Source organism: Pseudochaenichthys georgianus, chromosome 2 (genome assembly GCF_902827115.2).
Source record: "Pseudochaenichthys georgianus chromosome 2, fPseGeo1.2, whole genome shotgun sequence".
In the NCBI taxonomy this organism is placed as follows: Eukaryota; Metazoa; Chordata; class Actinopteri; order Perciformes; family Channichthyidae; genus Pseudochaenichthys; species Pseudochaenichthys georgianus.
This window is the reverse complement of record NC_047504.1, coordinates 3,006,554-3,034,063: the sequence shown is the minus strand read 5'-3', so window position 1 is coordinate 3,034,063 and position 27,510 is coordinate 3,006,554. Positions and strand designations below refer to the sequence as shown.

General features: G+C 42.7%; 1 protein-coding gene across 6 annotated transcripts in view; it reads left to right on the top strand.

The window, feature by feature from the left end:
- The window catches only part of LOC117457732 (diacylglycerol kinase zeta-like), a 112,014-nt gene that overhangs the window by 77,004 nt on the left and 7,500 nt on the right, over positions 1 to 27,510 (top strand). For 4 of the 6 annotated variants that reach the window (XM_071205128.1, XM_071205125.1, XM_071205120.1 and 1 more), the window contains 7 exons: positions 4,144 to 4,210; positions 5,194 to 5,234; positions 6,136 to 6,278; positions 10,326 to 10,412; positions 16,339 to 16,431; positions 19,870 to 19,926; positions 20,548 to 20,597. In XM_071205128.1, the coding sequence (XP_071061229.1) occupies positions 4,144 to 4,210; positions 5,194 to 5,234; positions 6,136 to 6,278; positions 10,326 to 10,412; positions 16,339 to 16,431; positions 19,870 to 19,926; positions 20,548 to 20,597 (538 nt within the window). Of the gene's footprint in view, positions 1 to 4,143; positions 4,211 to 5,193; positions 5,235 to 6,135; positions 6,279 to 10,325; positions 10,413 to 10,762; positions 10,850 to 16,338; positions 16,432 to 19,869; positions 19,927 to 20,547; positions 20,598 to 27,510 lie in introns of those variants that run through there. The other 2 variants (XM_071205121.1, XM_071205124.1) reach the window with 2 other exon arrangements.

Here is a 27,510-nt window from a genome sequence, read left to right as displayed (position 1 = left end):
GACCTGGTTGCTTATTTCTCTGAAAGCTGGCAACAGAGTGGGCGCAGTGTCTAATAGTAGCAGTAAGCTAACGAGAGGCTACGTTCAGCTGGTGACTCGGGAGTCGGGACAGAGAAAATGTCAGGAGTTTGGAAGTATTATAAAATTGAAAGCGAAGGCAGTGTAACAGCCAGATGCAATGTTTGCAAGGCGGAGGTTCCGCGTGGTGGAAAGAACAGAGCTACGTTCAACACGACCAATCTAATACGCTACCTGAGAAACAAACACCAACAACAACACGACGAGTACACAGCGGCCACTCAGGTAACGGCACTGAAACAACCGACACTTTCAGAGACCTCTAAAAGGAAAGAGAAACTGCCCCAGAACAGTGAAAAGGCCAAACAATAACAGCCTAGATAGCTGAAGTCATCGCGTTGGATGGCCAGCCGTTATCTGTTCCTTTTTTTCTCTTAATGCATTGCATAAAGATCGGATCGGGAAAAATCGGTATCGGCAGATTGTCAAAATCAAATGATCGGAATCGGGAGTAAAAAAAGGTGATCGGGACATCCCTAGCTGTGTCCTCTCTCCTCCATCAGCACTTATCCTGTACTTCAGTCAAACTGTCATATGGGGTTTGAAACAACTCCAAGATGACATTTGGTCTCATGACCCTAGTTTCAATTCGACAACATTTACAAAAAACAATGTTTGAGTTGGTCAGCATGAAGATCAAGACCGTCCAACCGTAAGCTCTGCTGCGAGCAATGGCTTTATGATGTTACTATTGTGGCAACAACATACACCTGCTCATCCATTGTTCTCCATTCATTAAAGCTGGGACAGAAGGCTTCCCGGTTCCCGCCACATTGACAGCAGGCAGACATCTGGGGAGACGAACAGTCACTGTTTGAGAGCAGAGTGCTACATCACTGTAATCAAAAGGAAATGCAATAACATGCAGGGGACTCTATCATATCACCAGGACTTGTTTGACAGTCTCACCTGGAAGTCTCTAGAGGTGTACCTCAGACATGTGTCCTGATGTCTCATGGTCACCGTAGAGAGGGTGAGACATCTCTGCATTGAACCACACCAGCAGTCTTACACGATGTCATTACATTGGTATTACATTTGTACGCATGTAGTGTCGCTTTAACTCATATTCACCTCGGTGCGGGATTTAAAAAATAAAAGGACAAATACCCAGCAGTAAATACATGTCTCTGTTAATTGATGGACATCCGACACAGCTAATGGTGACAGCCCTCTCTTTCTAAACGTCCATTGGATTAACGCCACGTTTTAGAAGAGCGACTGTCAGTCAAATGCGATACATTGGCTAAGTATGTGGGACTCTTGGTCTCTCGAGTCCTTGAGCACGACGCTGAACCCTCAGCTGCTGCAGGTCGGCAGGGGAGTGTGTGTGGATAGGTGAATGGATGCAGGTCGTTGGGGAATAGTCCATTCAGTACACAGGATGTGAAGTAGCTCTTGAACTTATTTAGGTGGCTGAGAGGAATCTGATGTAGAGATCACGTAGCCGCATCCTTGATCCCACAACAAGCTTTCATCTTCCTCTCTGGGAGCAAGCAGAGCAACACTGACTCTATAAGTGATATTTTTAACAACGCTATCTTGTTTTTATATAGGTTAGATCACTAACGCTGAGGAGACGGCTCATGAGTTGTTGTCAGACTTTGTGTTGCCTAGCAACCCCGATGATGTAACACCCGTTGCAACGGTTGATCTCCGCCGATGCTGTCTGTTGCACTTTGTCACTGTGTCGGAGAAAACAACCGTTAGTTGGAGTTATGGCAGAATATATTTAGTTAATGTGTGTCTGTTGACGTTGACCAAATGTCCCAACTCCACTCTGTGCGCTTCTCCCCCTGACCTCGCTGTTCCTGCACATCTTTGACCTACTCTCATATTAACACACAAACCATTGATTATCACCAAATAGTATTTTATTTGCGCCCTTTTAGCCGTTACCACGTCTCAGACTACTTGTTATCCAGGGTTGATGATTTGGGTGTATCTGGTGGATGAGCATAATCTAGGGTTAGTTAGGGTTATGAAAGGAATATTTCACATGGAGGTCATTTTTGACTTCCTAGGTGTTCCTACTATGGAGGATCCCATAAGGCCTTGGAGCAATCAAATGTAAAACAGAGGTGCTTCCTGAACTGCTCTTCCAGCCGCCTGTTTGTTACATCACACACACACACACACACACACACACACACACACACACACACACACACACACACACACACACACACACACACACACACACACACACACACACACACACACACACACACACACACACACACACACACACACACACACACACACACACACACACAGAGCTTTGCAGCTTGATTTGTGAAAAGACCAACGGGAGTGAGCGGGAGGAGACGGGAGGTGAGGAGAGGACTCATTCAGTCAGACGCGTTCAGATGTTGATGGCGTTTTGTAGGTTTTGCTGTAGAAGCCTGCAGGCGTTTGACTGTGAGAGAGTGCTGCTGAAGGATTAGATAAGTACACACACACACACACACACACACACACACACACACACACACACACACACACACACACTCTCAGAGGAGAGGAGGAGTGTTTACTCCAGCCAGCTTCTGTCAAAGTCTGCAGCAAAGCTTTGCAGTTTAGGAAAACAACTTTACTGTCTTTGCGTGTTTTCCTCGCGTCACATGGAGCGGAAGCTGACTTTACATGTCAGTGCTCAACTGAGAATGCGTGGTGCTGCCTGCAAGCTGCCGACACAGCATGGGGAGCTGTAATGGGATTAGTTTCTGAAGTGAACATTGCATCCCAGATCAAGGTGAAATGTATTGATTGAATTTGATCTGTGGTACATACAATAGATTTATGCGGACGAGTGAAACATATTCAGAAATGATGGTTTGAAGGAATAATACTGCTTTCCATCTGCAAGTTAACTTCATACATAAGTCTGCATCGTAAACAGTTTGACGCCATCAAGGTGACACAATCAGAAATACAAACCCCAGACACACACACACAGTATCTCAAGGTGAAACGATAGCAGTGTGTCCCAGCTGGTAAAGAGAACAGACGAATGCTCCGTTCGGGTACGGCAGGCACAGGGGACAGTTAAAGTAAGAATGTGTTTTAACTCGGGGACACCAGTGGAGTGAGAAAGCTCTCCCAAAGACAGTTGGTGATTGATCAGCGGACAGACAGAGGTCTGAGGGGCAGACGGCGTGTTGGAGCAGCAGGAGCACATGGCAGCTGAGTAAACAAAGAAGACGGTCTAAACTGGGCCGCTAACGGGGAGCGAGTGGGTGGGGGGGGCAGGAAGCTCGGTTATGTGCGCTCTGTGTTTTGATCTTGTTGAGAATCCTGCTGCAGCTTTCTGAGCTAATTGGAGACGGGATGTTAGCCGTCTGCGTGATACCTCCAGACAAAAGGTTTCAGTAATGAGGCGCGTGGATGGGAAGGTACGGAGACGTTTCCTCCGGTCACAAACACAACTCTCCCGGCTTCTCACACATTGGTTTATCCAACTTCTGTCCCGAACCAAACAGAAATCAATGTTTTGCACATATTTGGAAATAAGTGGTCATGATGGAGATGTGGATAACTCAAAAGAACACTTCTCTCCCTCGATCCTCCTTATCAACCGTCACTAAGTTTGCTAAGCAGGTGTGTGTTCGCGAGTATTATCGACCTCTGAAATGTCCACATCGACCAATCAGAATGGGGTATTCATAACCCTTCTGGTCTGGTCATGGGTCACACTGTAACCGGGTTATGTGTATCTTTCTTCAGCAGCTCATTAGCATGTAAAGCTACAGACACAGAATCAGCACTTTTGGAACAGGGCTGCAACAGAGGGGTTTATGGGATGCTGCAATGATCTGGTTGGTGTTTCAGCCAATCAGAGACATGTTCTGTATATATCTGAGACCGATAATATACTGTTGAAAAGTATAACAGGGGACCTTTGAAGCTATGAGGAAATCCAGTACATAAATGATATCTCAAATGGATCTAATGTGTTGCTCTCTCCCACCTGGAGCTACTTGTTGGGTTTCTGTTTAATAGATGGATCGCTATGGTGATGTGTCCTGCTTTGTCGTCTAACTGATGTGTCTGTCTGTCCTTCAGGAGGAGGCCGCCAAGCCAAAGAGTGTATCCTCGCAGAGACTATCTCCAAAGTGGTGTTTCCTTGACTGTAAGTGTTAGATCTTTGATTTGAATTAAAAAAAAACATTTGATTACAAATGAATCTCTTAAATACATAAGAGAAGAAGAAGGGAACACACCTTAGATCGTAAGGTATAGCTAACACAGAATGGGTGCCACAGTAATACTCATGTGTACATTAACTGTCATCTTATTGAATTCTTCCACTGTGAGATAATTAAGTCATTATCTTTGAACCCATTCCCTGTAAATTGTTCAATAATTGCTATTCTCATGAGAAATAAGCAGGAATCTGGTTATTTACTATTTGCTCGATCAACTGTTGCACCGCCTGAAAGAGAAAAGGCTTTATCAGAGGGGTGTGGCCTCTTCTTTCTAGGGAAGTGCAAAGAATATAAACAGGTTATTGAAATGCGTGCAAACACAACAGATGAACAGATTTCTGAGTTGGTCTTTTCTTAAAATAGCATAAAGCATGGTTCTGTCAGAGTCTGTTTATTGGTGAGTGGCATGAATATTAATCTCCTTCGGCAGCAGCGGCTTGCCACACATATCACAGAGCAACAACATTCATATTACACAATGTGGCACACACACACACACACACACACACACACACACGCACACGCACACGCACACGCACACACCTCAGCTTGTGTAGGGTCCTGGTGGAATTCAGCCGAAAACAAACAAAAATACGACTGGCTTGTTGAAAGAGAGAGTGTGTGAAGAGGACAGAGGGAGTGTGTGTGTGTGGGAAGCAGCTAATCATTGTATAGCACGATGCAGAGGGAAATCTCACTCAATAATAACCTCTTATAGTGACATCGATAAACCTGCAGGGTGCAAGTGATTTCCTGAGCAGGTTTTTAGCTTGTTAACTTAGTATCTTACACTGAAAACTGCATGTCAAGAGATTTCATTGCTATGGAAAAAGGTGCGATAAACCAGCTGAAATCACCACTCATAATGTTTGACTGTTTAACGCCGTCTTTCTGTTTGTCTTCTAAGCTACAACAGCAGATCGCTTCTACAGGATAGACCGAGCACAGGTAGGTCTCTCACATCACTGGTTGCTATTTCTCTAAATCTAAATAAATGCATTTGCCTCTTTACTTATTAAAACTGAACCTTAACGTGTGAATATGAGGGGCAAAGAGACCCTTCTGGCTGTGGTGGGTTGACATTGAAGCAGAGGGAGCAGATGTCCACTGGTCCACGAGCCTCACCATCATTTGGTTTCTTTCCAGCTGCTTAACTCGTCACCTCGTTTGGGTAGTGAAGGCGTAATTGGCCTCCTCCACCACAGGTACACCGCTTCTCCTGCAGCGTGTGACGCTGTGTCTGCTTAATATATTTAGCTCTTTCTTATTTAAAAGTCAGAGTTTCACTTTTTCAGCCAGGGTGAGATATATATTCCACTGCCGTTCGACATCTCCACACAGCTCCCTGTTTGTTATGTGGCTGTGGGAACATTGTTCAGAGAGCAGGTGCTCCGCTTTGAAGCCTCTCAAAGATCATCAAAAAATGTGATCAGTGAAAGAAGGTAGGCAGGTGCGGAGAAAAGCCTCCTCACCGCCACAGGATCCATGTGTAACTAAGTGGAGAGACGTTGAATCCTCTCACAGAGTGACGGCAGCTTCCTCTTCTCTCTGGGTTATAGATCAACTCATCTCTATAGATATCTCTCAGCTCACTTGGAGCCAGCAGTTATATAAAAGCCACACTAACTCACCAATCAAAAGTCAAGTTGTAGTTAGTAGGGAATTTAGACCGTAGCTTTTGAATAAAAGCAGCCGGCTAGCATTAGCTCACCTAGAGCAATAGTCCGTTTTCAGTCCCATTGTTAACAAAAGTTTAAAAAAAAGGGAGTTCTGATTTTTTTGATCAGATTTCTGTTATTGTGTGTTCCTGATCACACCTGTGTGACCTCCCTGTCCTGTGCTCCGTTAGGAACATCTGAACTACGTATCAGAAATCTCCCAAGAAGAGATCTTCATCCTGGACCCTGAACTGGTAGTCATGACAACGGTGGGCACCTCGCCCTCAGCCATGCCGGACCTGGTTACCCCTGCCTCCGGCCTGGTGAACAGAAGGTTGGTCATCAGAGCCGCTGGTTAAACCCTGACCTCACGTACAGAGCTGTGGTGTCAGTTAACAAACACACTGACACACTGTGAGCATCCAGTCTCTCTCAGACATCTCCCACTGCAGGACAGTTCTAAACGGTCTTAACACACCTTTTATCTCAAACTCAAAACTTTACCTTAAAAGTAAAACATGTTTTTTAGGGAAATATCCATTACATAAAGAAACAGTCTTAAAAACATTGCCGTCCATTTACTGCGGAATCATTTAGAAACATATGGGAACATGGGGACTGGTTATAAGTTAAGAGTTAGACAGACAGATAGATTTTTTTTGTTTTAACCTTTATTTAACCAAATAAAAAGCATTGAGACAAAATCTAATTGACAATGCTGACCTGGCCAAGAAGGCAGCAACGTTACACATTTTTACACATAACACAGAGATATGAAATACAGAGAACACCACTCGGTAAACAAAAGACGAAAAGCATTCACTACATTGTGCACATTTGGGACAGTAAGAAAGGTTTGATTTGATTTGATTTGATTTGAAAGGTAATACTTATTACTGCAAGAGCAGCTGGTGGTAAGGACCTCAGACAACTTCAATTTAAAACGGGCTATAGGGACAAGTGCCGTCAGTTTAAGGCTTGATTGAAGGTCATTCCGAGACCAAGGACCATAATGAAAAAGACTCCTTTTTCCAGCCTCAGCAGGTACCTGGAACCGTATTCAGGCTCTGGATCTGAGGTTGTAAGAGTCACAAACTGGAGCAAATCTGGCACATATGTACATTAATAAAAACCAATGCTATACAGTATGCAATGATGAGTCCTACAGGGTGCATTTGATATATATCGCAGTGCAGCATGGTAGAGTGGGTCAAGTTTGGCCAAAACAGTGGGACAGGCAAATCTATAGATTGTATCACCGTAGTCAAGCTGGGACAGGAATAAGCCAGAGACCAACCTTTTACGGGAAGAAGTTGAAAAATAACATTTAAAGGTGGGGTAGGTAATTTTGGAGAAACCAGCTCGAGTGCGCTAGAATTTGAAAATATCAAATATCAAAAAATCTGCCACTTCCTTCCAGAGCCCCTCCTCCAACACACACGAATGCGCACATGACCAATGAGGGCACGAGATAAGTTTGTGAACAGATGGAAGGCTGACAGGCAGGTAGGCCATCCAGTTATTTTAGCCGGGCCGACTAAAATGATTGGTCGGCTTCCACAGATGACATTTTTTATGGATTTTTTGTCAAAGCACTTCAGATATTCATTGCTATCGGGATGTTAAGAGCATTCCATGGAATATAACAAAAAGTGTATCTCGAGCCGGTTTCTCAAACTTACCTACCCCACCTTTAAGTCTGTAAAGGAAGCCAAGAGTGAATTTCAGTTTCTTAGTTAGCACTTCAATGTGGTGTTTAAAGTTTTTAGATTTCTGTTCAACCAAAAGCCCAAATATTTGTATGTATCGACAAACTCAACGGAGACGCCATCAAGGGTGTCAATGGAGAGGCAAGAGGATGCTGACTTGGGAGCAAAGAGCATTGCTTTGGTTTTCTTACTGTTCAATAGAAGTTTTGAATCAATAAGTGCATGCCGTAGCGTGATAAAATCAGTTTTTGAATTTGAAATGGCCATATCCAGAGAAGGAGCACATGCATATCCAATAGTGTCACCAGCATACATATGATAAAAAATTGCATCTGATTACAAATATTGTTTACATATAATAAAAAGAGCAAGGGTCCCAAAATAGAGCCCTGTGGAACTCCCTTCTCCAAGGTGACAGGGTCAGAGACAGTACTACCCAACCTGACGCATTGAGTATGGTCGTTTAGATAACTTTGAAACCAGCAAATGGCGTTATAACCGAAACGAGACATCAACATCAACATAAAATTAGACAGCATGTGGTGATCTACAGTGTCAAATGCTTTGGCTAAGTCAATAAACAATGCAACACAAACATATTTTTTTATCCAAAGCAGCCTTAATATCGTCTAAGACTTTCAGACTGGCAGTCACACTACTGTGCTTTGATCTGAATCCAGATTGCATAGGGTTAAGGATGTTGTGTGAATTTAAAAAAGTTTTAGCTGAGTAGAAACTAGGGACTCAAGAATCTTTGATAACACAGACAGATTTGAGACTGGACACTAGTTATTCAACTCAGTGGGATCACCAGCTTTCAAGAGGGATAGATGGATAGATGGATAGATGGATGGATAGATAGATGGATAGATGGATAGATGGATAGATAGATAGCGAGTTATCTGACTGCCAGAGGTGAGCTGTTGTAAAGTGTTATGGCAGTTTGCAGGAATGATTTCCTGTATCTGTCATTGTGACAGCGGAGCTGAGTTATATTCATTCACTACAAAATAAATCTCAGTGTATCTCAATCATGGCTGTTTGAAACATGCAGGCTAACGACCTTCCGGGGGGGCCATTCAGTGTAACTGGGACCCCCGGGCAAAAAGCATTTCATGTCACTGATGAATCAGTGAAATGTGCCCTGCAGCAGCAGATCATGAATCTACTTTTTCATGGCCTAGTGCAGCATTATGTGATGAAGCACACAACACACATGTGCACCCACCGGGAGGAATTACAACTGAATAACTTTAATTAGAGCAGCACAATTAATCTAAATCCTATTGAAATCACAATATGGACTAATCCAAAATGCTAATCTCAGTAAGCATCATATTTGGGTACAAATAAAGTTACTCCATGATCATCTTAGTATATATTTTACGGAACAGGATTAGGGGCCACATGGGGGAAAATGTAGAGTATTAAGATTCTGAATTTAATCTCAGATTTCTGAAGAGTCTGATAAAATCCTTTCAGAAAGCGTGTGTGTGAGGAGGAATGTGTGTGTGTGATATAAATGCAGTAGACCCACCTTTTCCTGTCCCCAGTGAAGTCCCGGCACCGCCTCGCTTCTCTTCATGTTTCCATTGTGTGAGCCGCTGCTGTGGTAGCTGTCCATCAAGCAGTCAGTCATTTGTATAAAACAAAGACTCTCCATCTTTGTTCTCTTCTAGCCAAACATGTCCACCTATGTTTGACAGTTTTTTAAAAAGCCTTCTGAAGATTTACATTTCTCCTTTTTACTTGACACGCCTCATTCAATACACACACACACACACACTCACTCACTCACTCACTCACTCACTCACTCACTCACTCACTCACTCACTCACTCACTCACTCACTCACTCACTCACTCACTCACTCACTCACTCACTCACTCACAGAAACCTATGTGCAGTGCATTATGGGCTGTCATACAGTCCCTCCATTGCTGTAATACTAGCAAAGTGTAAATGGCTTGTATCGACCAATAGTGAACTGCTGATATTTTATTTAAAAATGTGTGTGTCATCTTCATAAGTATGATACTACAGTATAGACACCACGACTTTACAAATGTTAAGTTGAAGAGGATTTAGTCCAGAGTGTGTGTGGGTCCATGACAGGACGTTTGTCAGTCCATCGTTACCCAGAATACACCACAGGTCATTTATCTGATGACCAACCAACATAGACTTGTCATTAACTAACCTCCCTATGATATAGTTGTTATAAAAAAAACGATATATATTTTTGTATTGATTGAGTAATAGTAGTTATGTGAGTTATTATTATATTATCAATATCAGAGCATACAAGGACTTAAAGTTCCCTGGTGGATATCAATGTAATAAAAACGAAATATCAGTAAAAAAGTGAAATATGAAAAACAGCCAATATAGACAGTTTCCATTTCAAAAACCTATTTGTAGGTTGGTTTTAAATGACACATTATACAGTATATTAAAATATGTTTGAAAACAGCTAAACCGGCACTGTCCTCAGCATTCATAAAGAAAATATCTATAATATTTCTTAATGTGAATTTGGATCATGACACAGGTGTGTTGATGTGGGTCCATTGGCTCCAGATACATCTTTGTCAACAGTTAGTCTCCTGTCTGACCATGGCGGTGCTGAATATTTAATAATATGTTATTTTCTGCTGATTTTTGTTTTTTTAGAGAAAGCACCTCTAGTCAGTCCTCCAACCAGGTGTTTGTGTACCCCATCACCTCCACCTCAACCCCCCCTTCACCCTCTGCTCCCAGGTAAAACACATAACACTCAAACTGCTGTACACTAACGTGTGTGTGTGTGTGTGTGTGTGTGTGTGTGTGTGTGTGTGTGTGTGTGTGTGTGTGTGTGTGTGTGTGTGTGTGTGTGTGTGTGTGTGTGTGTGTGTGTGTGTGTGTGTGTGTGTGTGTGTGTGTGTGTGTGTGATCTGGTTTTAATCATTAGTGTCATTATTAATACTAAAACACCAGTATATACTGAAATCAACACATTTTTTAATCCCATTTTCACCCATTGTTGCTTCATTTTAATTGTTCTAAAGTTGGTTCAACGTAAAACTGAGAAGCATCATAACCCTCCAAAGGCAATATTGTGTTTGTTTCAGTCAGAGAGTGGATGTCAGGTTGCATCATGACACCCATATACAGTATATCTGAATGCTGTGGAAGGCTCTCTCTGATTGGTTGATCAGGTACATGCTAATGTGGCTGTGCTGCTCTACAGGTTTATCTGTTAAAGCCTGTTAGAGGGCAAAGCCTGCATGAGCAACAACTGCATAATTCTCTGTGTTTATAAAAATGCATGAATAATATTTCCATCTGCATTTCTCCAGTGTCTTCTCCTGCCAAGTGTTACTATCATATTTGGTGTGTGCGTGTGTGTGTCCTTGGTTAACACATTCTTCTGCTTGCCCTGCCTCCGTATGAAATCCTTTAAAACATATTTACATTCCCAGATTAAATACTCACCTACAGAAACCTGAAGCTCTTTACACGCTCTCTGCAGAATAAGAACATGTGGGGTTTTTTTATGTCAACAAATCCCATCAAAAGGCCCACTACAAGCCCACTGGTTTACACTGCATGGATCTTTACAGACTGTATGCTTTCATTTGTTAAAACCAGTCCAACACAACTGCTGTTATGTAAATATAAACAGAAGGACAAAATAGTGCATTTATTGGGGACTACTTTCAGTGGTGGGATAATAGGGATGAAGGGGGGCGGTGTATCTATGTATGTTAGGGCTGGGTTTTGTACGGTCATGAAAAAGCTGGAGAAGCCATTGACATTTTAAATGCAATTTCCTTGGCCTGGATCATTTTTGAAAAGTGGCTTTAGTTACTTCAAATAAAAGTACAAATGTATCCAAGCACCGAAATAGTATGTATAGATTATAACGTTAATTGGCCTGTAACCGTTGCAGTGTTTTGGTGGTGAGACGGCCCACCAGCTCAGACTTCTGTAGCATTAGCAAGCTGCCCATGCCGCCAAGATGCAGCTCCTATAACTTATGGCTTACTGTATAAGGACACTTACCAATTATGACTTTACAACGTCCTTAAAGCAGAGATACTGTTACATCATGAATTGGCACTCATTCATGTCATTCGAGGACACCAGTTGTCTTTTCGCAGCTATGTTTTCCGGACAGCCAGATTGCAGTAAGATTTGCCCGTGGTGAGAGAAAGTATGTCTGCACATTTGGGCTTGCTCCATTTTTTTTAAGAGACCTTTACTGGCCGAAGTCTCTAACCACACGGCATATGGAGTAGTTTAAGAAGAACCCCATACCACAATTTGCAGGCCTCCGAACAAATGGATTTGCACATGAGGCTGTGGGAAGGAACAGAGGTCAACACTCAAATCATCACGAGTCACGATGGTCCTTTTATAAAAATGGCTGCCATTCAATAACTTTTAACACAGTTTGTTTCACCAAGAATATCAAAACTGTGCACATTTTTCTACACCACAATTAATTTTGAATGAACTTGGATTTGAATTATAACTACAATATATTACAAAGATACATAATTCTGACAATACAAAAAATAGCCAACTCCATTACAACCTGAATGAATACCTTGGAGGATGTGGTATGATGGGTAGAACTGTGGAAGTTATATCTTTGGTGAACATAAACAAACTAATCTTTACTCCAGAATGTATTATTTTATGGATTTACCATAAACATAATATGCATGAGTAATTTAATTAATAAAAACATGTTAATTGGGTACATGTTAATCTCTGGCTCAGGCATTAATAGGTCCTACCAACCAGACGGTCTATGGTTCGATCCCACCCCCTTTAGTCAGGGTCATCATGATACCTAACCCCACACGCGGGGTGTTTCTCAATCGCGAGTAAAGCTGCTCCAGAGCCACTATTTCAAGCATACTACAGTACGTCATCGAGTGCCGCCGAAGTACTGTTCCAATGTCCAGCATACTTGGAAATCTACCGAGCCCGGCGTACTTCGTTTGGAGAAATTTCGAGGCTGCACATGTGTAGACTCCGCGGTCTTAAAATCCCCACAATGCTTTGCGCACGGACCAATTTCCCCAAATCCGTGGCGGAAAATGTGAGGCGGGGCCTCTCACATGAAGCACACCTGCACACTTGCTAGCCTGTTCCACTCTTCGTTTTCCGAATGCCAGGAAGTATTCTTGCCTCGCTTCTGAAGCAAGATGCTCGGAAGACATGTGCTACCAAGCAAGCGTACTCGACATTGAGAAGTGTGTGTGTGTGTGTGTGTGTGTGTGTGTGTGTGTGTGTGTGTGTGTGTGTGTGTGTGTGTGTGTGTGTGTGTGTGTGTGTGTGTGTGTGTGTGTGTGTGTGTGTGTGTGTGTGTGTGTGTGTGTGTGTGTGTGTGTGTGTGTGTGTGTGTGTGTGTGTGTGTGTGTGTGTGTGTGTGTGTGTGTGTGTGTGTGTGTGTGTGTGTGTGTGTGTGTGTGTGTGTGTGTGTGTGTGCGCCAGCTGAATGACATCTCCTGATGGCATAATGCGAGGTGTTTACTCATTAATATCTGTGCTCTTTGTACTGTTTCCATAACGAGTGCTCGTTGTTAGTGTAAACACGAGGCAGTGACAGCGTGGACAAAGTCAACGACCCCGTGAACAGCGGTGTTGGATTACAGGCGGGATCTCCATTTACTCTTTGTCACCCGAGTGTATCTGATTAATGGAGCATGAACACTGTGATTATCAGCTGCTGTAACAGACTATGGAACATGCTGCTATGAACACTTTGAAGCATACAGGATCTGAACTGGATAAACAAAGCAAGATGAAGATTAGCATAGAGAACAGAAAGAGGCACTACATAAAGGAATGGGTACAATGTGAGTACAGGCAGAGCAACACAACCTGCTGATCCTTACACCACTTCCCCCCCGGCTATGTGTGAGTGCGCGTGTGTGTGCATGTGTGTTGGCGGGCTGATTTGCAATGCTGAGTGCACCGAGTGGGAGGAGGAGGAGGAGGAGGAGAGAGGAGGAGGAGGAGGAGAGAGGAGACCGAGAGGGTTTAGGAAGAAGATAGAGTCAGAAACACAGCGGATGGAGAGAGAAATGCAGTCCAATCTGCTGTACACACACACATACACACACACACACACACACACACACACACACACACACACACACACACACACACACACACTCTGCCCACGCAGGGCCAGAGGTGAGCGTTATTCCTCCCACTCTAATTACCTCTCTCTCTTCTGCCCCTATCCTCTGTCTCTCTGACGAACACACGGAACGACTCCCACACACCACACATTTAGTTTTGAAATGATTTCTGAGCTGATGGCTTCATGCTTTGCTCTTCAGCATCAGGTGCAAAGCTGTTTACGCAGACACAAGACTATCAGCTCAGGGTTTGTAAGAGTCGTGAGGGATATTCCAGAGAAACAACTTGAGCTTGAGTTGGACTCACTCTGGGTGATATCTCACTTTGTGGCGTACGTTACTTCCCAATGAGCGTGTATGCACAGTCGATGCATGTAGCTGACGTAGGAGCCGCGTCACTTCTGCATGAAGTCTGAATAACGCCGGAGGGTCTTCTTTACCATCCGTGCCTAAAGTTTGGCTATAAAACTACGCGTTGGAAGAAGGTGGTGCTCATACTGGAAAACTGTTCAAAGAAACATTGTAAACAAGCGGCCGGATGCAAACTGTGGTCCTTAGTCTCAAAGTAAGCTCAGATAGAACTGTGTGTACCTGCCATTCAGCAGTAGCAGCAGATCGAGTGGAAATACACCAGGAATAGTGTCCATGAGCTGTCAGCACGGTTCCAGTTATGTGGGAGCCAATGGGAGCTGAGCTGCCTTAAGGAGGGTCTGAGCTCCCACGGACGCCGTGAAATCATACATCTGTGGGGGTCGCCAATACATTACCAAGGCAATCATTATTAGGCAATCTATGCCTGTGAGCGTGCTGCGCGAGCCGAGAAGGTGTGTATGTGTGTGTGTGTGTGTGTGTGCGTGCGTGCGTGCGTGCGTAGTTGAACCTTTTCATATTCAAGTTTGTAGCAAGTAGAGGGCTGCTGTGTGTGTGTGTGTGTGTGTGTGTGTGTGTGTGTGTGTGTGTGTGTGTGTGTGTGTGTGTGTGTGTGTGTGTGTGTGTGTGTGTGTGTGTGTGTGTGTGTGTGTGTGTGTGTGTGTGTGTGTGTGTGTGTGTGTGTGTGTGTGTGTGTGTGTGTGTGTGTGTGTGTGTGTGTGTGTGTGTGTGTGTGTGTGTGTGTGTGTGTGTGTGTGTGTGTGTGTGTGTGTGTGTGTGTGTGTGTGTGTGTGTGTGTGTGTGTGTGTGTACGCGCGTTAGTTTTCAAAGACCCCCATAGAGCTCAGTTTATAACTCGAACCCTGGCTGTCAGTCATTCCATGTGACGTGGGTAACATGTGAAGATCAGAGCCGCTGTGGCGTGTGGTGGTGCATGGCGCCACTGCTTAAGGGTGAGAGTCATTGAGCTCCTGACGTCACCACCAAACATTCACGCTCCCCTCCAGGACAGAGCCAGTCTGTAGGCGTCCCCTGTCCTCACACTGTGTTGTGGTGCAGTGTGGAGGATGAGTTCAGGAGCCTGAGGAGGACGGATCTGCTGTCTGCTGGTACGCACCGGAAACTTCTGTAGCGCTTTTACAACTGCAGCAGGGCGAGCAGGCGGTGGTGCGAGGGGGATTGGATTTGAATATCCTTTAGGCTCCTCCTCTCACAGGTATCACGGACGATGGGTCGATTGTTGGTAGATGTTCGGATGATTCTTGGTAGTTTGGTACAGATGATATTCTGGGCAGTTTAAGCAGAGCCCTCCTGTCCTGAGCCATGCATCAGAGGTGGGAGAAGTACCCAGATATTGTACTTGAGTAACAGTAGAAGTACCACAGTGTAGGAATACTCTGTTACAGTAAAAGTCCTGCATTCAACATTTTACTCATGTAAAAGTACAAAAGTATTATCATCAAAATAAAGTTAAAGTACCAAAAATATGTCCATTTCAGAATAATATATATGATGTGTTTTATAATGATTGATCATGAAAGTGTTCTCAAAGCTGGTGAAGGTGCAGCTAGTCTGAAGTACTTTGTAGACTGCAGGGTAGCTGGTGGATTTACTCCAGGTGGAACTCAAGTCTGATTCAACACTTGATTATATTTCACATCATTCATCCAGATCTGTGAAGTAACTAAAGGTATTAAATACATGTAGTGGAGTCAAAGTACACCATGTACCTCTGAACTGTAGAGGAGTAGAAGTACAAAGGGAAATACTGCTATAGGGTGCTTTTTCTTTCTCACGTATTGAACACCCTGAGCAATGTCACATAACTTCTGCTTAAAACACTTTCCTTCTGGTGTTATGTCACTCATGCTCATTATCTCACTGCTCAACTCTCGATCAAGACAGGATCCCCGTTCCTCAGACACCCTGACTGCAGTGAAGCTTGTGGCTCAGAGTTTTTAAAGTCATCACTAACTGACATAGGGTCTCAAATTTAAAATGATGAGCGTTTTATTCATCATGTGAAGTGCTCAATTGCATTGCAGTTGAGTGTTTTCCTTTGAATGACCTGACGGGGATGTTAAATACCCTAAAAAGTTCCCTAAAAGAAATGTCTTTCGGGACAATATGTCGTAACTACTTCTGAAGGAGCTTGTGTTGTTCTCTGTGTTCTGCAGCAGCTCTTCCCAGAGGCAGCGAGTGAACAGTGACAGCTCTGCAGCTGAAGCTCTGACACACAGCGCTGCACCTGTGGCCAGCAAGCTCAGCAGGTGAGTTCACTCAGACACACACACACTTTACGCTCCAAGTACAACAACGGTTACATAATTGGTGATTTGACAAGTTAACCAGAAAATAAAAAGCCTGCATTAATGCGAACAAAGGTGAGCAAACAGATGTTGTCTCTCTCGCTTGCACTTGCTGTTGAGTACGATGGCTGACTGCAAAACGTACCACTTTACTGCTGTTCATTTGGTTAAAGAGCAGTCTATTGATTTGTTACCACAGAAAGCTAATGTGGCGATCGTCACTTCCAGTTAGAGAACTGAAGCCTTGTGCATCTTGAGACTTATCTCAAATGTTTTACTCTTTAAAGGTCTCCTATCATGCAAAATGCACTTTTTGATGTTTTTTATACATAAATATGTGTCCCCGGTGTGTCAGGGAACTCACGCAGCGTCAGAAAATAAAACCCTCTCTCTTTTCCTCCGTACCCAAATCTCTAAAAACGGGGGTACAACGGAGCTGATCCAGATTTGCGTCCGATATGACGCAATATCGGCGGTGGACCCACAGCACTATCAGAAACATTGCTATCAGAAACAATGCCCGACTGTTTTGGACGTAATATGGTCGGTGTTACATTAGCATCGCTAACACTCAGAGCTAACCTGTACTGGAGAAAGCATGTATGTGAAGAAGCAGGAAATAAAAAGGAACTAACCTTGTGGTATAACCGGCAAGAGGGAAAGCCTTTGAGCTCCATACTGTTTCAGAAATAATCCTTGATCTAATAATCCTTGATCTAATAATCCTTGCGTTTCATCACCGCAGCATTTTAGACAGTATCTGCCAGGTCCCGCATGAGCCACTATAAGCTCCGCCCCCTCTTATTTGAATTTTGTTCAGTTTTTGGCCTTTATTTATACAGGCAAGGCAAGTTTATTTATATCAGTGGGGCAAAAAGCCACATTCAAGTTCTCCCACTTAAAAAGATGAGAGAGGCCTGTAATTGTCATCCTAGGTATACCTCAACTATGAGAGACAAAATGAGAAAAAACAAATCCAGAAAATCACATTGTCTGATTTTTAAAAAATGTATTTGCAAATTATGGTGGAAAATAAGTATTTGGTCAATAACAAAAGTTCATCTCAATACTTTGTTATATACCCTTTGTTGGCAATGACAGAGGTCAAACGTTTTCTGTAAAGGCCCGTCCACACTACAGCTTAAAAAAAAGCTGGGTGCGTCTGAAGCTCGACCAACAACCAATCACATGAATCTCCCGCCCCTGACACACAAGCAGCGGTTTGATTGGCTAGCGCTTGTACTGGCATATGATTTGATTGGCTGGCGCTGGCTACTCCGGAGACGCCGGAGACGGACCGCTATGCTACCCACAATTCAGTTCGGCGAAAAGCGAGGCAACGTGACGTCACCCCATTCAAAGTGAATGGGCAGACGCGTTGGAAACCGTTTTTGAAGATGTCGAAGCTGTAGTGTGGACGGGCCGTAAGTCTTCACCAGGTTTTCACACACTGTTGCTGGTACTTTGGCCCATTCCTCCATGCAGATCTCCTCTAGAGCAGTGATGTTTTGGGGCTGTCGCTGGGCAACACGGACTTTCAACTCCCTCCAAAGATTTTCTATGGGGTTGAGATCTGGAGACTGGCTAGGCCACTCCAGGACCTTGAAATGCTTCTTACGAAGCCACTCCTTCGTTGCCCGGGCGGTGTGTTTGGGATCATTGTCATGCTGAAAGACCCAGCCACGTTTCACCTTCTATGCCCTTGCTGATGGAAGGAGGTTGTCACTCAAAATCTCACGATACATGGCCCCATTCATTCTTTCCTTTACACGGATCAGTTGTCCTGGTCCCTTTGCAGAAACACAGCCCCAAAGCATGATGTTTCCACCCCCATGTTTCACAGTAGGTGTTCTTTGGATGCAACTCAGCATTCTTTCTCCTCCAAACACGTCTAGTTGAGTTTTTACCAAAAAGTTCTATTTTGGTTTCATCTGACCACATGACATTCTCCCAATCCTCTTCTGGATCATCTAAATGCTCTCTAGCAGACTTCAGACGGGCCTGGACATGTACTGGCTTAAGCAGGGGGACACGTCTGGCACTGCAGGATGTGAGTCCCTGGCAGCGTAGTGTGTTACTGATGGTAGCCTTTGTTACTTTGGTCCCAGCTCTCTGCAGGTCATTGACTCGGTCCCCCCGTGTGGTTCTGGGATCTTTGCTCACCGGTCTTGTGATCATTTTGACCCCATGGGGTGAGATCTTGCGTGGAGCCCCAGATCGAGGGAGATTATCAGTGGTCTTGTATGTCTTCCATTTTCTAATAATTGCTCCCACAGTTGATTTCTTCACAACGAGCTGCTTACCTATTGCAGATGCAGTCTTCCCAGCCTGGTGCAGGTCTACCATTGTGTTTCTGGTGTCCTTTGACAGCTCTTTGGTCTTGGCCATAGTGGAGTTTGGAGTGTGACTGTTTGAGGTTGTGGACAGGTGTCTTTTATACTGATAACGAGTTCAAACAGGTGCCATTAATACAGTTAACGAGTGGAGGACAGAGGAGGCTCTTAAAGAAGAAGTTACAGGTCTGTGAGAGCCAGACATCTTGTTTGAAGGTGACCAAATACTTATTTTACAGAGGAATTTACCAATTAATTCATTAAAAATCCTACAATGTGATTTCCTGGATTCTTTCCCCCATTCTGTCTCTCATGGTTGAAGTGTACCTATAGGAAAATTACAGGCCTCATCTTTTTAAATGGGAGAACTTGCACAATTGGTGGCTGACTAAATCCTTTTTTGCCCCACTGTAGCACCTTTCAACACAAGGTGCTTTACAAAAATGAAAGACATTCAGACAAAGGCATTTCAAAACAGTCATTAAAAAGAAAAGTTTATAAAAGAAACATTGAAAGAGAAAATACATGAATAAAAAAGTACATGAATAAAAAGTTACAGTGCAGTTTAAGATATGAATAGTTCACATGTGAAAATCTAATTGAGACACAGGGTCTCATTCTCAAGAGAAACCTGTTTATACCCAGAATCAGCACTTTTGTAACAGGAAGTGAAATAGAGGGATATGAGGCATGGCTAGAATGGGTGTGCTGTTTGACCAAAACACTTCATTGACATGTTTTTTATATTTTTTATATATCTGAGGCCCATTCTATTGCCTAAAAATAGCACGATAGGTGACCTTTAATTGTTCATGAAAAAGACCGGGGATAGTCACTGGTGCGGAGGCGTGGTCTCCGAACATAGGTACAGATTCAAGTATTATTTACTCTGGCAAACCCAACAGGAAGTAAACCAAAGTTTGCACTAATTTCACTTTGCAAAGGCCGGCTCTACACTACTACTGTTTTTTTAAGTGCAAAACAAAGTAGCCTTTTATGACACATTCATACATGTAAATGTATCGTTATGTTCTTATATGTTCTGTGTCTGATTTGTGTTTTGCAGGGCGGGTTGCATCCATCGTTCCAACACCACTGCTGCTGATTTCAAACCAAGACTGAGGTAAGAACACCTGCAAACACATTTAAATCAACAAATCACAGAACATCACAATGAACCTCTTAACATAGGACATGGAATAATGTCTCGGCACTAACCTCTAAAGCTAACACACAGAGAGAGGACATTACTTTACTGTCTGTGTGACTGTGTGGACTTTCCATTCCCACCAACCCGTTCTCACGGCTCTGTGATTTTGTCAGTTTGAGTTGAGTTTCTGTCACATAACGCTGCTCATTAAAACATACCGGTACTCATTAAAGCAAAACAGTCCTCCACTCATTAAAACGCTGTGCCACCGTCAAAGGAAGCACATGCCGTGATGCCTGCACCCTGAAAAGTCCAATATGTGTGTGTGGGGCTACGCATGGATCACATATTTTGTTTAGTTAGAAAAACACGTGTTTAACATGATTTTTCTGTATTTGTTTACGCCAGATTAGTTCCTTCAATTATTAATCCAGACGGAAAAAGATGCAGTTGAAAAAAAATCTTGTTTGTTTAGGACCAGTGTATGAAAACTGACAACACATAGGTGTCAAAAAGACACCTGTGTTCATGATTTTTGAGCACTGCAAATGTATCAATGAACAGGAAGTGGTTGATCAGCTGTTCTTTGTCCAGACAGGAGAAGATCCAGAAGACAAGTGAGGCTGAGAGGGAGCGAGAAACAGGTAATAAACACACACGCACGCACGCACGCAAAATGTTTGTGTAATGAAGTATATTGACAATAATGCATTGGTACTTGTACTCAACAAAGAACCTGAATACTTCTTCCCCCTCTGGTGTGTGTGTGTGTGTGTGTGTGTGTGTGTGTGTGTGGTGTGTGTGTGTGTGTGTGTGTGTGTGTGTGTGTGTGTGTGTGTGTGTGTGTGTGTGGTGTGTGTGTGTGTGTGTGTGTGTGTGTGTGTGTGTGTGTGTGTGTGTGTGTGTGTGTGTGTGTGTTGTGTGGTGTGTGTGTGTGTGTGTGTGTGTGTGTGTGTGTGTGTGTGTGTGTGTGTGGTGTGTGTGTGTGTGTGTGTGTGTGTGTGTGTGTGTGTGTGTGTGTGTGTGTGTGTGTGTGTGTGTGTGTGTGTGTGTGTGTGTGAGAGATAAAGAAAGTGGGACAGCTCCTGTGTCTCAGACAGACAGTTTTTGTTCTCTGACACATATATTTCCTCCACCTGTGTCTCTGGGCGCTCTCGTTGCATGCTGGGAGTTGTCTGTGTGTCTGTCAGCGTCTCTGTGGTTGGTCTCTCTCTGTGATCCGCCTCACTTTGTTTCTCTCTCGGCGCCGAGTTTGCCAGCAGTTTATTTTGGATTCAGTTTTTGGTGTTTTTGAACACAACCCAGTTCTCGCAGTCAGTGATTAAGAAGTGTCTGGAATCTGTCCCATGATGCAAACAGCAGCCACTGATACAGAAAGGCTGTTATTTCTCAAAGACACATGTTGAGCCAGCAAGTAATCCCAGCCTACTTAAGATACACATGCATTCAACGACATCTTTAAAGATAATTCTAGCTTGATTAAGTTTCAACAAGTTTTCACATTTGAATATAAAAGGCTTTAAACCTGGATATCAAACTCTGGGCATTTGTACACAATCTTGGGAGAATTCAATATAACTTGTCTTGTGTCAACAACTATAGCTATTTTGACTTTTAACAGATGAAGGATTTGAGTCATGACACATCTAGATCTTACCTTATCAGGGAAACAAATGACGCCCGACAGCTTTGTAAAAACACATTTTTAACATAAAACGGATTTATTCATTATCTTTTAAAGCTTTTACTCATCAGACATTTAGTTTTTTGAGGCCTCTTTCTAGATAATTTGACACCTGGTCAAAATCTGCATCTCAACATATCCGTGAAACAAGCTCAAGTTTCATCAGTTTCAGTACAACGAACAACAACACGTATTTATAAAGTGAAACTGCTTTTGTCAGTGTTTTTAATAACTTGGTCCATTTGTTATGAGGAGCAGGAGACCTCTGGAAATAATGTGGCTCCTGGTAGAAACCTCCTGAACGATTAACAATGAAGGAGGTTAACAGTCAACAGCTAATGCTAACTAGCTCTCCTCCTGCCGGGTTTTCACATGGATTAGTTGTTCACAAAGTGCAAATATTAGACGAAATGAATAGGGTGTGGCCCCTGGAGGCACAAAGAACATCTGTGTTTGACACACTGATGTTAGTCTTTATACAGTATCTTTGTTATAAACTCTGGGTATGAGACACAAATAATCCACAGGTTATACGTTTTTTTACTTTCAATCATTCAATCATAAAATATTATATAACATACATCTCTTAACAGTTCTAAAAACAATATTTCAGTTGATATAGGTTCAGTTATTTCCTTACACCATGGGCGTCGCAGCCATTATATGAGGGTGGGACAAGTCCCCCCCACTTTTTCAAATGATTAGTTTAGACCCCCCCACTTTTACTCTTCGGAAAGTCCGTGAATCGGTCTCTCCACTCGCCACATTTGTAGAGCGCTGTGTCAGTGCTTCACTATCAAATCCATTCCACTTGCTTATTGAGAGAAAGCCCAAATCAATGAAACTCCACCATGTTTCACTGCTGCTTTGTACCAAGGCAGATTCTCCCATAGCGTGTGCATGTTCAAGGAGTGTTGTAGAGTTGGACAGCTCAGATCCGTTGTATGAAGCGATGTAAGGCACACACACCAAGTGTTCAGGAAATGGTTAATACAGCGAAAATCAAAGCTGACGATCTCTTGGTTTTAAATGTTTTCTCCCCCAGACAACATGGACATGAGAACATTGTTTTCAAAGAAGAGGAAAGTAAGTCTTCAGCTGGTAGCAGTTCATCAGTTAACAGTGATGGCGGCGGAGGCGGCAAAAGCGTCTCACTTCTGGAGAGGAGTTTCGTCTTTATGTCATGATAGAGAGATACAAATACTGAATAGTTTAGATGAGAAAAGGCATCGAAATGCCAGGTCACTAGTATGTATCATGTAAACAGGGAACATGAATAACCCCATCTCTCTGTGCTCATGTAAACACCATGATGTCCATGTAGAGCCGCAGTCAGTGTGTTTTACTGGAGCCTCAGTTGGATAAGAGATTATTTTCTGAGTTCTTTAACTTCGGTACTCTCTCTCAAAATGGTAATGTGCATTATCTTTTAATTATACTTCTTATCATTCAGAAGCTTTTTGTGTGTGTTTAGGTTTTACTGAGTGCTTATAGGCCATTTCCATCCCAGTATTCAGTTAACTATTTATTTTCTGTGCACATTACATAGACTAGCTAATATTCTACCTACTGCTTGGGACTTTGAGTCTTCAAAATGTCCAATGTCACAGTCTGGGACTTACTTTAGAGTCAGTTGTATTTACATTCAGTATGACTTGTTATGGTTCAATGTGAAAGAGTATACTGCTCAATCAATAATGATCACTTCACCACCTCTCTGACATCTAGGCGCTTGAGAGTGAGTCAGAGGCAGAACAGAGGGACAGTGGAGAGAGGTCCATTGCTGAGGTGAGTGATGAAAGGGAAATGACAGTTTAGAGTAAATTGTGATGTGGACTCTCATCCCAGAATGTTAAGGAAATCAGTGGGGATATTGAAGGCAAGGCAAGTTTATTTATATAGCACTTTTCAACACAAGGCAATTCAAAGTGCTTTACAAAAAAATGAAAGACATTAAGCATTAAAAAAGAAAAGCTAATAAAATAAACATTAAAAGGAAAAATACATGGATAAAAGTTACAGTGCAGTTTAAGATATGAATAGTTCAATTAAAAGCAGCGACAAAAAGACAAGTCTTCAGCCTGGATTTAAAAGTAGTAAGAGTTGCAGCGGACCTGCAGGTTTTCTGGGAGTTTGTTCCAGATATTTGGAGCATAATAACTGAACGCTGCTTCTCCATGTTTAGTTCTGACTCTGGGGACAGACAGCTGACCAGTCCCTGAAGACCTGAGAGATCTGGATGGTTCATAGTTTAGCAGGAGGTCAGAGATGTATTTTGGGCCTAAACCATTCAGTACTTTATAAACCAGCAGCAGTATTTTGAAAGCTATTCTTTGACACACAGGAAGCCAGTGTAAAGACTTCAGAACAGGAGTGATGTGATCCACTTTCTTAGTGTTAGTGAGGACTCGAGCAGCGGCGTTCTGAATCAGCTGCAGCTTTCTAATAGATTTTTTAGTGAGACCTGTGAAGACACCATTGCAGTAGTCGAGTCTACTGAAGATAAAGGCATGGACAAGTTTTTCCAAATCCTGCTGTGACATTAGTCTTTTAATCCTAGATATATTCTTTAGGTGATAGTAGGCTGATTTAGTAACCGTTTTAATGTGACTGTTGAAACTCAGGTCAGAGTCCATGACTACACCTAGATTTCTGGCTTTATCTGTTGTTTTGAACATTGCACACTGAAGCTCAGCGCTAACTTTTATACGTTCTGACTTGGCTCCAAAAACCATTACCTCAGTTTTATCTTTGTTTAATTGGAGAAAGTTCTGACACAACCAGTCATTGATTTGTTCAATGCACTTACTCAGTGTTTGAATTGGAGAATAGTCTCCTGGTGAAATTGTTACGTAAATGTGTGTGTCATCCGCATATGGTAACTTATTTTGTTGTTCTTCATTATCTGAGCCAGTAGATGTAAAAGAGAAGAGGCCCCAAGATGGAGCCTTGAGGAACCCCACATGTCATATTTGTCAACTCAGATGTGTATTTACCTATAGAAACAAAGTTGTTTCTGTGCTTTAAGTAGGATTCAAACCAATTTAGAACTGTTTCCGAAAGTCCCACCCAGTTTTCCAGTCGGTCTAGTAATATGCTGTGGTCAACAGTGTCAAACGCAGCACTGAGATCTAATGATACTAACACTGAAGTTCTGCCACTGTCTGTGTTTAAGTGGATGTCATTAAAGACCTTTACAAGAGCAGTCTCAGTGCTGTGGTTTGGACGAAAGCCTGACTGGAACACTTCGAAACAGTTATTTAAATGCAAGAAATTACTCAACTGTTGAAAAAAACACTTTTTCAATGATTTTACCTAGAAATGGGAGGTTTGATATGGGCCTGTAATTGTTCATTACTGAAGCATCTAGATCAGGGGTGCCCACACTTTTTGGGCCGGTGGGCTACTTTTGAAATGACCAGCTCACCGAGGTCTACCAACCAAAAATAAAATCCCAAATTGCAAGGAGCTGAATAACACGTGTTATGTATACATGGGATAACTACAACAACTCTATTTGGGTTCTTGAACAGAAACAAATGTTAACCTCTCTCTATTTCTCTCTCTCTCTGTTAAGAAACACATAACAAGCAGGCTAAGAAACCACTCTCCATGTCCTGAAATCTTAAACATAAAACACAAATATAAGTACAAGGAATACAATAAACGATCCCTCCGCAAACTCGTTTGCGGAGGGATCTAGATCGGCATGAAGGCACATTATGCAATCTGCAATGTGCACATTATCCCGCTTATTACACATGGCCACATTCTCAACAAAGTAACGACATGACTCCCAATATTAATTGAAATGTTTTTATGGATTTAGAAAATGATTTTATTGATTTAAAAAATAGTTTTATGTATTGATTTAAATTGACATGCATCCGCTAAGAAAAGTAGTCCGTTGTTACTGTTTGAACTAACGTAACAAAGACAGGAACTGCTTCTATAGTGTTTTTGAGGAGCTTTTTGATTACAGATTTGAAAACATCGTTGCTTGCACAATGTGCACAAAGTAGCACAATTGCTGCAGCCTAGCAGCTGATCTCAGAGCACGCTCCCCTCTCCTGCAGGGGGGGCGTGGTCAGCTGCAGCTCACAGAATCAGCCCCCTGCAAAAACAGCGCTGGAAAGAGCAAATGGAGCGAAATGAGGCATGGCATTTGATTTAATTATAAAAGGTATAATATGTGGTAAACTGAAGAGCCCTTTGGGAGCCGAAAGAGCCGGCTCTTCTTGGTGAGCCGAGCCAAATGATCCGGCTCACCAAGAAGAGCCGGAATTCCCATCACGACCCGGCACTTGACTGATGTTATATCGCTTTGCATTCTGGGTTAACAGACTGGAAAGCGATAGGTCGCTTTTTCTGTCAATCAAGTAAACTCCTGAATTAAGTGGCAGGGAGGACAAGGGAGGAGGGATCAAAACCTGTTTTGTCTATTTTAAACGGAGCTTGATTTTTTTTATTTTAATGAATGACTCGCGGTCTACCAGCATTGCCCCCGCGGGCGACCGGTCGCCTGCGGTCGACGTACTGGGCACCTCTGATCTAGATTATTCTTTTTTAAGAGCGGTTTAATGACTGCAGTTTTCAGGGCCTGTGGAAAAATACCTGAGTGAAGAGATTTGTTTACTATATGAAGTAGATCTGAGGCCATGCAAGGCAAAACATCTTTGAAAAATCCTGTTGGAATAATATCAAGGCAGCAGGAGGAGGACTTCAGAAGTTGTATAATGTCCTCTAGGTTTTTATCATTAATCTGATGGAATTGTGTCATGATGTCTGAATTGATGTTAAGTGGACACAGAGACAACACATTTGCTGTTCCTGATGCAGAGGCACTGACTGCTGTCATTGAACAGGAAACATTTCAGGCAAGGGGCATCATATGACCAATATAGACAGAAGAGCAACATTTATTTGAACATTTAAGTCAATGATACCATTCCTAGGTGAACTTAACATCCGTTTGGAGTCAGATCAATCTCAATATTAATAAATGCTCACAGAAGGATTTACAAATGTATTTTGCGATTTATATATAAATGACTCTCCACAACAATATCTCTCAATGCACTCACAAATATTTATTGTTGTATATAAATGTACAAAAAATGGGCATTTAAACTGCTTTTTATTAATTCAAAGACGGCTCTGAATTAATAATCAAATATGTTTCCTTCTTTACTACTGGATGAAATTACAAAATGTACCCATCATTTTCCTCATGCTAGTATAGCCACATAAAAGTATCAAACCACCTGCCAGAATGCCAGAATACAGGAAATCCATTTTTTTAAAAATCCCCCCCCCCACATTCAGGATGTTCCTACGCCCATGCCTTACACAGTACTCACATGTTTATTGAAAGACATTGTACTGCTATGATGAATGAGCCTCGACACTGAAAGCCCTTCAGTGTGAATGTACTGACAGATGTTTTCTTTCAGGTTTTAAAAGATTGTTCATATGAAGCAGTACCTATTTGATTTAGATGTCTTACACGTGTGAATGTTGATTTTCGATAAACTTGATTTCAGCTGAAGCCATGTCTGATACTGATGCAGTTTGTGCATACCTCTTCTAGAATATTCTTATTCTAATGCAGACATGGTTCCTCTCTCTCTCTCTCTCGCTCTCTCTCACACACACACACACACACACACACACACACACACACACACCCACACACACACACCACACACACACACACACACACACACACCACACCACACACACACCTCTCTCTTTGTGTCACTTGCTTCCATTGAACCCTCAGTTTGATGCAGTCAACCTGTCTGACCCTTATGGAGCTGTGTGTGTGTCGGGCTCTTTGAAGAGACAGAAAGAAGGGGGGGGCAGGACTTGCA